The following is an 11,921-nucleotide window of genomic DNA, read 5'->3' on the forward strand; positions in this document are numbered from 1 at the left end:
CAGTAGTTTGCTTATAATAGTCTGGCTGCATGCAAAAAAATATTTCTTACTTCATTAAAGGTGCTAAACGTGTTCTATAAGTTCCATATCAATTAAACCAAATAGATTTAAATCTCCAATTTTTGAATGCTAGATTTGGGGTTAATTAACAATCAAATATTTGTAGCAGTCTACTAGATGTGAAATTGGTTTTGAGAGCGCCAGGAAAGCAAAAGGCTTTCAGAAGAGAATCAAAAATGGTGCATCGCTTCCTTCCACTCCATGGAAACTCATTTGCACCAGTTTCAATAAAACCAGTGGAGGATCCTGAGTTTCCACTCAATAACTGCAATTTCATAACAACTCAAAAAGGATAAAGCGTTCAGGTATTCCTGTGCAGCCTGTAGCTTTTGTTTTTCTCCTCCTTGACCCTCCCTGTCCTCCAAACTGTTAAATGTGAACACATCTTCTAATCAGAAATTCCACAGAAATTACAGCATACTACTCCCACACCCTTCACTTGAGCAACTTAAAAAAATATTCCTGTTAGCACAAGCAGAAGAGGGAAAGGCTGGCATGATATGATCATTCCATATACAGCTGGTAACATTATAAATACCTCAGAGAAAGACAAATACACAGAACTAAGTTATTTTAAAAATGATTCTGTGCTCAGTTCTGCAAGCCCTTTTTATTCTGTGCACAGAGAAATCCCAGAAGACGTTTCCTCCAACCATAATTTCAATGCAATGATAATCCTGTAATGGATGAGTACAGACTCACCGAGTCTGCAGTGCTGGAAAAGTTTATCTGACAGTTTCAAAGGTAGAAGTTACCTCCAGCATGCCAAATCTTCTTGCAAAGCCTCTGGCAAGTCATGACTTGATGCAGAAAGAAAAGCTTCAAAGCAATTTGAATCCTCCATGAAAGCAGGGCCAGGTAATTCTCTGCATTAGTTGGATGATTCATGAAAGAGATCTTTAGCTGGATTCACATTACATATGAGCAAGTAACACAGTCTAAAAATCTGTATTATCTCCCTAAAATGAAGACTAGAATGATCATTTATCTATGAAGGCAAAAACCCCAGAAATACTATCTTTTTCTTACACTCTTTGGAAAGCTGCTTATAGAAATCCTATTTTCTCAGAGATCACCTGTGACAGCTCTAATAAAAGGAAAACTCAAACAACCACATTTAAAATATGGGGCTTGATTTAGGAGATAGGAAATGTCAGAACCAAAACTACAACAGGATTTGCACAGCTCTTCTGACATTACTAACACAAGGTCACAGGGCTCCTGAATTTCCAGCATACCAGCAGAGAGTGGGGCAGTCATGTGGTATTTAAGATTAAATTAATTAATTTAATTGTGCTAATTAAAAGTGTTGGGAGAGCTGGCTAAACTCACACTTCAGGGCTCATGTCAGCCTCAGATCAACAGATGTGGCTGCACCTCAACATCTGGCCCTGCAGGACTCACACAGTCCCTGGGTTCCTCCTGAGGGGAAGGAACCTCATGTCCCATCCTTCTGAGCAGCTCCAGCAGCACTCACAGTTCCTGGGTTATTGCTGAGGGGAGAGAACCTCGATTCTCCTCCTTCTGAGCAGCTCCAGCAGCACTCACAGTCCCTGGGTTCCTCCTGAGGGGAGAGAACCTCGATTGTCCTCCTTCTGAGCAGCTCCAGCAGCACTCACACAGTTCCTGGGTTATTGCTGAGGGAAGAGGAACCTCAATTCTCATTCTCCTGAGCAGCTCCAGCAGCACTCACACAGTTCCTGGGTTATTCCTGAGGGGAAGGAACCTCGATTCTCATTCTCCTGAGCAGCTCCAGCAGCCAAAGCCAGCAGCCACAGCCTCCAAAGCTGAGGCCACTGCAGCTCTCCCCTCTGCTCCTGCCCTCCTCAGCCACAGGGACCAGGGCTTCCAGTACACATACATGGCTCTGATCACAGCACACTGGGGTTCTGCCAGCTGCCACTGCCTTGTTGCCATAGAAATAATGCATTTTAAAAATCTCCTGTGTTTAAAACACTATTGAAGCAGCGACTAGAGCAAGAATCCCTCACAGGCTTGAGAAGACACGCTGGCATTTCAGAGGCAGAGCATTACAAGGTAGCAGCTTGGACCTTCCACCTTCACATTCTAAACCAGAAATCAGAATATTCTCATTTGTGAGTTTTCAAAGCCAAGCAAAGTTGATGCTGGAGAACTGTAAGTTTCAGCTCCTGAACACCTCTGCCTTTCCCTCAGAAAACTGAGGACATCATGTTAAAAACAGCACCTTAGCTACAGAACAGCAGCTGAGCAGAGAGAAAGCATGGAGAGCACAGCACACAGTGCTGCTGGATGGAGAACACGTGCACTGCACAGCTGTAGGACACATCCAGGAGCAGACAGCTGCAGCACAGAGGATTCAGCTCCATGCAGGTGTCTCTGCAGTGTTTGCCCACGTTGAGCCAGCACAGCTCCTGAGCTCTGCTCAGGGTGATAAAAGGAGCCCAGAGGTTCCTCAAGGGGTGCAGAGGCCAAGGGCAGCGTGGAAAGGAACCTCCAGAGACAATTAAAAGGGAAATAACACAGCAGATGAATGAAAAGGGCTTTGCCTCAGAAGAATGAAGTTGGTTTTCACAATATGAAGGCAGCTTTCACTTTTGTATTAGACAGAAATTAAACTTCATTAATTTCACTAATTTGGGACCAGTAAATGACCCCACTGCTCTGGACTCAGGGACAATCCCAAGACACCACAGAGCCTGGTCTCACATCTCCAGGCCAGGTGTGGCTGACACCACAATCCCACGGCTGTAAGAAACGAGGACAGCCATTAACCAGCTACAGAGGATTCCTGTCCCTGTGTGTCCCTATTAACAGCTGATAACCGAGTTCCTGGGCTGTTCCAAAGACAAACAAGGATCCTCCATCACCCTCAGGAGGCAGCTAAGCCATCTCATCTGTGAGCTGAGCCCAATGTCTGCTTTTAAAATCACCACAGATTTTCTTTACACACCATGTCCCTAACATTCAGATGGATGCTATCCTCCCACCCCAGCACTCCACAGCTTGGGCACTCTCACAGTGTGACACTGGAGACCTTTCTGTTGAATGCAGAATTAAATAAACTGCTTCTGTGGCTCGTCACAGGCACGGGAGCACTGGGGGTGGAGAGAGGCAGGACCTGCCTGAGGTGATGCCATGAGAGAGTGAGTTGGGGACAAGCTGATCTCCCACACTGCACACAATTCCCAGCAGCTGGGTGTGAGTCTGGCTTTGTGCTTCATTTCAGGTGTATTTACCTCTCTTCTGGTCAGACACACAAAAACCACTTGTCAGTGCTGAAGGGGGTGTAAGGCTGGCAGGAATGACCTCAGCTGGGAGCCCTGCACAGCTGCAGCCCCAAAGGGACACCCCAGTGACATCCCAGTGACACCCCAGTGACACCCCAGTGACACTCCAGTGACACCAGTGACACTCCAGTGACACCCCAGTGACACTCCAGTGACACTCCAGTGACACCCCAGTGACACCAGTGACACTCCAGTGACACCCCAGTGACACCCCAGTGACACTCCAGTGGCACCAGTGACACCAGTGACACCCCAGTGACACTCCAGTGACACTCCAGTGACACCAGTGACACTCCAGTGACACCCCAGTGACACCCCAGTGACACCCCAGTGACACTCCAGTGACACTCCAGTGACACCAGTGGCACCCCAGTGGCACCCCAGTGACACCCCAGTGGCACCCCAGTGACACTCCAGTGACACCAGTGACACCAGTGACACCCCAGTGACACTCCAGTGACACCCCAGTGACACCCCAGTGACATTCCAGTGGCACCCCAGTGACACCAGTGACACCCCAGTGACACTCCAGTGACACCAGTGACACCCCAGTGACACCCCAGTGACACTCCAGTGGCACCCCAGTGACACCCCAGTGACACCCCAGTGACACTCCAGTGACACCCCAGTGGCACCCCAGTGACAGCCCAGTGACACTCCAGTGACACCCCAGTGACATTCCAGTGGCACCCCAGTGACACCAGTGACACCCCAGTGACACTCCAGTGACACTCCAGTGACACCAATGACACCCCAGTGACACCCCAGTGACACTCCAGTGGCACCCCAGTGACACCCCAGTGACACCCCAGTGACACTCCAGTGACACCCCAGTGGCACCCCAGTGACAGCCCAGTGACACCCCAGTGGCACCCCAGTGACACCCCAGTGACACTCCAGTGACACTCCAGTGACACCAGTGGCACCCCAGTGACACCCCAGTGACACTCCAGTGACACCCCAGTGACACCCCAGTGACATCAGTGACACCAGTGACACCCCAGTGACACTCCAGTGACACCCCAGTGACACCCCAGTGACACTCCAGTGGCACCCCAGTGACACCAGTGACACCCCAGTGACACTCCAGTGACACCCCAGTGACACCCCAGTGACACTCCAGTGACACTCCAGTGACACCAGTGGCACCCCAGTGGCACCCCAGTGGCACCCCAGTGACACTCCAGTGGCACCCCAGTGACACCCCAGTGGCACCCCAGTGACACTCCAGTGACACTCCAGTGACACCAGTGGCACCCCAGTGACATCCCAGTGGCAGCAGGGGAGCACTGAGTGAGGAAGCTGAAGCAGAACAGCTCCTTCCATGCCTGCTCAAACACTGCACTGAAACCCCCTCCTTCCACCCAGGCTCTGCCATTATGCAGAGATAACAAATGTCAACAAAAATGAACTTTTTCAGAGAAAAAGGCAAACTTTTCTAGCCTAGCAATGAGGGAATTTGTGGAGGGCATGGAAGTCACAGCACTGCTCCTGATTAATTTTCTTAACCTTCTGTTGAAGACTTCTTTCATGTGAACTACAGAAATTGTCATGATTGAAGGAAAAGGAATCCAGGTCAATTCCCTTCCCAACTACAAAGCCATCATTCACCCTCACTCTGTGGCCAAATAAAACTTCTCTTGTTTCTGTCAAAAGAAACAATCTCAAATAAATCTGCCATGCTATTCTCTGAAGAAGCAGAGAAATCTAGATGGCAATCAGGAGAAAATCAGGAGAATGGAAAACAAAAAAAAAAAAAAAAAAAAAAAAAAAAAAAAAAAAATAGAGAAACCTCATTCTGAAGAAAACAGCTTTAATCATGAAAGGAATCATTCAATATCCAGCAATGAAACCCAGTTACCTTAACAAGGCCAAGCTACCACTCCTCAGCTTTGCCCACTGCATCCTAACCCCAGTGACATAAATCCTCAGTGGAAGAACCAGCAACAAAATAATTAAAAGGGAGATAAAGATATTAAAAGCACTAAAATGTTAATTTTAAGAACAGTCATAATATACTATCAAGGTGTAGTCAATATAATCAACAACATTAAGTCTTCAGTAGATTGTCCTTGAAATACCTACACCTCCAGTGCTGCTTGAAAATCTACAGCAAATTAAGTCCTCCAGTTGAAATCACTATATTAAGGTTTCTTTAGTGTGCTCATCCCTAAGCATGGAAGAACATGAAAGTTAAATTCCAATTAATCTGCACTGACATGCAGCCATCTAGAATGACTTGAGAAGTCACAGTCTGAAGAGGAAGAATAATGGGATTAATCCTGCCTGTCTTACATCTGCAAGCAGCTGCTTCCCTTGCAGCCAGGCGCCCTGGGACAGCAGATCTGGCACAGACAGGGAACACAGAGCCCTCTGCACTGGAGCAAGGGCTGGGTGCTCCTGGGGCTGCTGCCTGCTGCTCAAGCCTTGCTCAGCAGAGTAAAGAAACATGCCTAATTGCTTTTGGGCTTGAGGGAAACGAGCTGGGGGGATGTGGCCATGAGTTATTCCCAAAAGGAAAGTACCTCAGGAGTAAGAGACACAGTGGAGCAGAAGTTTGAGTCCTGGTGAGCTGACTTTATGGAACCCAGCCAGGGTTAGCTGGCCAGGCTGCAAAAGACAGACAACATTCCTCTTGGTGTTTGGGATCAAGAAATAAAGGGTAGGTAAGAAACACAACATTTACTTACTCAAATCTTTCCCAGGCTAAAATTAAGAATGTGCTCCCAAGCTCAAAACACACAGTTTCTGAGAGCAAATAATTTCAGCCTGACAGAGGGACTGAGGGAATCACACACTGGGGACCTCTCCCTCGCCCAGCTGACCACACAGGGTGATCAGATATCCAGCTCTGGGATAGCTAATATTAGCTCAAGCAAACCTACACAGCAAATCATTCTAAGCAGCAGAATGAAAGATAATGTAAACAACTCTTCTCTTTCAATTCTCCCCAGGTCCACACAAGTCCTGATATTCCTCTGATAGGAACAGATGCAGCAGATTGCCAGGATGGAGGAGCAAAGTCCTAGCAGGACACAGATGTCTCAGTGACCATCCATCAACCTTAATTAAAAATTCAGCTAATTCACAGAAATGAACTGTGTGTCACAACTCCCATTCAGATCTAGCCCATGTCTTAACTGCTCAGTAATTCTGTTTAGGTCCAAGGGGTTGGGAGGAAGGATGGGGTTGGGGGCAAGGAAGCAAGTTCATGTCATATCCTTCACTGTCTATAATCTTTTGAGATAATTCCACAACAGAAACATCATCTGGTTAAAACTAGGAAGGCTGAAAAATGACATTGTGGAGTAAGACAGGATGATGTGCAGCGGTGTTTTGAGTCATGTGGCTTTAATCACAGCTTAGCTTTGCAAGGAAAATTAAACTATGAACTATGAAGGCCTAAAGTGAGGCTGCAGAAAACACATTTCTCCCTTTTGGCTGGTGTTTTTCACTTTGTTGCAGATACAAACTCAGGATCAGACTAAGAGCAGCCTGTCCATTCCCTTGATCTTCCAGCTGCACATACGACTCAGTTCAAGGTTTTGGTGTCAGAGCCAATGCATGATGCATTATTAAGATGAAGGATATGTTGTGATCTCTCTGAAGCACTCTCATATTGATTTTAATAATGTGAGAATGTTTGGGGTTTTTGAGCCAGTTTGGTGTTTGGGAACTCAACAGAACACGGCTTTTTTATCCCATTTAACACCTGTTAACCTCAGCCCTCTAAAGCACATTTTCTGGGAATAAAGCTCAGTGCTACCACACAGTGCAATGTGCCACACACCTCTGCCAGGCATGGAAAGGACTGCATTCTGCATCAAGCCACCCATCTGGTCCTCTGCTCAGTTTCTGTCATCCACATAAACAGACACACAATTAACTCCAGGGAGACACCATCCTGTCTGCAAACTCCAGCAGAGGTGGGAAGCAGCAGTTTCTGTCAGTGGGCTGCCTGCTAGCACGGAGCATGCACCTGCTGCTGGGATTGGGCTGGGGGGAGCTTTCGGATGTAATTCACTCCACAATCCCACCACACTGCCACACAAAATCCTGCAGAAAGGTGAAGTCACTTGGCCAAAACCATCCTGTGAGCGGTGTCTGGCCACAAGCCAGGAGCTCAGGATTCCCAGGTTTCAGCCAGCTCAAGTTTCAGCATCAAGCTTTAGCTCCACAACATTCTTCTCTCTGTGGCCCAGATTTCCCTGTCCATACACTTCTTTCCAAACACAACATGGACCAGCCTTGATCCCCTCTGAACCTCTCTTACCTGGAAATCTCTTTTCAGTCTGACACTTCTCTTGCCGTGAAAACAGATTTTTAAAAATACATACTTTAAAAAGGGCTTTGTATGAAGGCACATTTTATTTCTTCTCATTTCCAGGACACTTTATAAAACATTACAAGATTGCAATTTATATGCTTAAGGAATTCCCAGATGGCATCTAATCAAACAACTCAGTCAGAAAGCAAATTAAAATGAAATATTAGCACAACCCTGTGTGTGAAATGCAGCAGCTAAAGCTCTCTGGCATTTGCAGGGTATCCTATGGAATGTAATTCTATTACCCATGCTAATTTCATGCCTGCTCAGCACTGCAGAACATCTGAGCTACTGAGACCTCTCTCCAGCACAAAAAAGAAGTGATCCAAGGAAAAGTTTAGTAGCAAACTACAGATAAGCCTTGTAACCATGTCTAGAACCATTGCAGCAGCTGGTTTACTCAATTTCTGGCACCAACTCTCAAACACAGAATTTCTTAAAGCTAACCTTCAAATCAAACCCAGCCAAGCTTGGGATATTTCCTTCAATAACTTCAGTGAGTTTTGCACCATGAGCCAGAATTCACAGCATCTTGCAGTTCTAAGCAAAATCTGATTAAATTAACGCCCTATTCTGCAGTATTTGCCACAGGAGTTCCTGTGAGAATCCCAGTTATAGTTATTTGGCAAATAAAAGTACGGAAAACCCACTTTGAGCTAAGGATCTGTGATTTTTATTTTTCTCATATATTTATCTTAAACACAAAGTAGTTTCAATAAGGCATGAGAAGCTTGTAAAGCTTTTTTTAAACCCCCTAATATTTTAGTACTTATCACCAAACTGTTCACTTAGTTAATTTTGAAAGACCCTCTTCAACTTTAAAAGAAGCATTATTTGAGGAAAAGAAAATCTAGCCTATGGCTTTTGGATAGTCACCAAAAAAAACCCAAAAACTTATGTTCTAATCCATGCTACACTGTCCCCTGATTTAGGTGCACATTTTCTGTGCTGTTCTAAGAACTAGTGACCAAAGGCACCGATATGGTTAGCTTCCTTGAAAACAGTTTTGTTTCCTTGAAAACAGTTTTGTTTCCTTGAAAACAGTTGTTAGTTTGCTTGAAAATAAACAAGGCTATTTGAGTTTCACAGCAACAAACCTGAAGGAGTTATGCTCCAGCCTCATCAGGGAAGTCAATTAACTTCGTGAAAATCCCTGCCTTCATGTATGCTTCCACAGTGCACTCCACTGGCACACAGACAAGAATACATTTCCTTTTAAAAATCCATTTCGGGAATCAAGAAAAACTTCAGGGCTGCATGATAAAACTTAAAACTTGAAGAAGCTGCTATAACCCATTCTCCAGAGAAGAAAGGTGGGAAAAAATTGTAAGCAGCAGCATTTTACTCCTTTGAGCAAGACGACAAGACTGAGAAATGAGTGCATACACAGAATGAATGATGATATGCCATGTTTAGAGAGCTATTAGCACAAGGCAAAGCAAAGCAGCTGGGCTTTAACAGCACCACAAAGTTCTGTGCATTGACAAGCAGGGAGGGCAAGGGATTTCCCACCCTGCTCACTCCATTTGCTTCGTATTCCCAGAGTGGTCAAAGCTGCCTGGAAGTGAGTGGGATTTGTTGCACTGGTGACAGGAATCCTTCACCACATGGTGTATTCTCCTTTTCCACGTTTAGCAGAGACCAGAACTGGGGTTTGGCCGTTCAGTGGAGGTTATGCAGAAATAGAGGAAGATGGTTCCTCTAGATTTTGTACAGGTTCTCACCTACCCCCAAACCTCCTTTACCATCCAACTCACTTGGCAGGCTGAGAGAGTGACGCTGTGACGCCACGCAGATAATGAAAATATAAAGGAATACACTAAAGATCCCTTAGTAAAGCAAAAGTCATGTAAAATCTCAAACTCACAGGAAATAACCACATTCTCTCCCGGTGCCTCCCCACTCCCAGGGCACCCATTAAAAGGCATCACACAAAGGGAGAGTGCCCCAATTACAATCCCGGAGGGATTCTAACTCCCGGCACTCCAGCGGCACCGGGGGAAAACCTTCATCATCCCAAGGAACGCAGAGACTCAGCGCGGATCAGCGGAGCCGGGCTTAAAGGGGGACAACAAGAATTCCACTAGCAGCAGCCCGCTTTGAAAAAAAACAACAAACAGAAACAGGAAAGAAAATAACAATAAAAGAGACGAAAGCAGCAGGATGCAGGATGGGGAGCGGGTCCCTGCCCGGGGAAGGCACAGGCAGGAGGGAGCTGAGGCTCCTTCCAGCCCCAGCCGGGCTCCGGGGGGGCTCCGGGAGGGCTCCGGGGGGGCTCCGGGAGGGCTCCGTGGGGGCTCCGGGGGGGCTCCGGGAGGGCTCCGGGAGGGCTCCCGGAGGATTCCTCCGGGCTCCCCGGCTCCTCGGGCTGCCGATGGCTCCGCCGATCGCGACATTCGCGACACTCGCAGCCGACACTCGGAGGAGGGGATGGAGCCGAGCGCGGCGGGCGGAGAGGGGAGAGCAGGGCGAGCAAGCGGGGACGAGGCGGTACCTTGGATGTGCTGCTTGATGACATTTTCCAAATGGTCCAGCCTTTCTATAATCCTTAACGTGTCCCCTTTGTCTTCCTCTAACTTTTTTTCTGAGATCGGCTCCTGCACTTTCACATAAACACTGGCAATGTAGTTGGTGACCCAGCCCACGTACAGCAGGCAGACGATGTTAGTCATTCCACTCAAAATCACGCAAGTGGACACTAAAGTTTTGGTTTTCCTGGTGCACACCATCCTGCGATCCCTCCATATAGCTCCACAAATCCTGCGATCCAGAAAAGAAAAATAAGCCGCGATGAAAAAGAAATCCTTTCCCCCTTTTCCCCGACACGGAGAGCGCTCCGAAGTCAGGAAATTTCCACGCAAAAAGTTCTCCGGTCCAGGGAATAAAAAGGACTCGCCGCCTACCGAGAGGGAGCGGCGGGGGCGGGGAGGGCACGGGGAGCAGCGGGGCCAGCAGGGAGCGGGGCTCAGGAGCCTCCCCCCGGCCCGGCCATCGCCATCATCATCATCCCCATCATCACCATCATCATCAGCATCAGCATCAGCAGCCCCGCTCCCCGGCCCCGCTCCCACCGCTGCCGCTGGCCATCGCGGCCGAGCCCCGGGCGAGCAGCGCCGGGGAGCGGAGCCAGCCCGGACTGACGGGCCCCGGCTCCAATGGCAGCGGCGCAGGCGGGGCGGGATGCGGCGGGACACACCTGCTCCGAGCCCAGCCGCCCTCCCTCCCTGCCTGCCTGCCTGTCTGCCTGCTTTCCTGTCTGCCTGCTTCCCTGCCTGTCTGCCTGTTTCACTCCCTCCCTGCCTGTCTGCCTGCTTTCCTGTCTGCCTGCTTCCCTGCCTGTGTGCCTGCTTCACTCCCTGCCTGCCTGCTTCACTCCCTCCCTGCCTGCCTGTCTGCCTGCTTCCCTCCCTCTCTGCCTGCTTCACTCCCTGCTTCCCTCCCTCTCTGACTGCCTGCCTCCGTGCCCGCTTCCCTGCCTGCTTCACTCCCTCTCTGTCTGCCTGTCTGTCTGTCTCCCTCCCTGCTTCCCTCCCTGCCCTCCCTCCCTGCCCGTCCCGGTGGGTGTCCGTGGCCGTGCCCGGCTGCCAGGCAGCCCAGCCTGGGGAGGCTCTGCCCGTGTGCCCGAGGGGTGTCCGGAGCTCTCGGCTCGGCTCTGAGCCCCCGCCGGGACCGGCAGCACCGGGACCGGCAGCACCGGGTGCCTGCTCGCAGCCACCCCGGGGAGCCCCGAATCCACCCGATCATCCCTCCCCAATCCACCCGTTCATCTCTCCGCGATCCACTCGCTCATCGCTCCCCCACCCCGCAGGGACACGCTCCGTCCCGGAGCATCCCGAATTAGCTGCGGTGTCAGGGATCGGTAACTCACCATTTAGCTCGGCATAGCCGTGCTGCTTTCCTCTCTTCACCTCACATTTTACATTCCTTCTGAAAACGCTTTAAAAAGGCAAATTCCCCTCAATATGAAATCTCGCTGATTTGAGAGAAAGGCACATGATGAATCTTTTCCATTCCTATTAAATAGGGACTTTTGTACTATATGAGATCATTTTCTTTTGATAGTCTCGAGACAGAAACGTCACCGGCATATCCAGTATTAGAAACAATGAGGCACGTGTTAATTAACATTCTAAAATTATTTTAAATACTTATCCAATGAAAGCAAGAACATCAAACGTTGTGGATGGACTGCACTCTGTAGTCACGCTCCAGAGCTGATGGTGCCACCAGGGTTTGCCAGCGTGCAGAAAGCCCAGCAGGGTACC

At 48.7% G+C, this 11,921-nt stretch overlaps 1 protein-coding gene across 2 annotated transcripts in view; it reads right to left on the minus strand.

Annotated features, from left to right (window-relative positions):
- GALNT18 (polypeptide N-acetylgalactosaminyltransferase 18) overlaps positions 1–11,539 on the minus strand; it is a 215,670-nt gene extending 204,131 nt beyond the window's left edge. The window contains exons 1-2 of one of the 2 annotated variants that reach the window (XM_058850246.1): positions 11,525–11,539; positions 10,151–10,416 (exon numbers count right to left, since the gene is read on the minus strand). In XM_058850246.1, coding sequence (XP_058706229.1) covers positions 10,151–10,385 — 235 coding nt within the window. In that variant the 5' untranslated portion in view covers positions 10,386–10,416; positions 11,525–11,539. Of the gene's footprint in view, positions 1–10,150; positions 10,417–10,559; positions 10,780–11,524 lie in introns of those variants that run through there. The other variant, XM_058850236.1, reaches the window with a different exon arrangement.
- Positions 11,540–11,921: the final 382 nt, after the last annotated feature.

Source organism: Poecile atricapillus, chromosome 1 (genome assembly GCF_030490865.1).
Source record: "Poecile atricapillus isolate bPoeAtr1 chromosome 1, bPoeAtr1.hap1, whole genome shotgun sequence".
NCBI lineage: Eukaryota > Metazoa > Chordata > Aves > Passeriformes > Paridae > Poecile > Poecile atricapillus.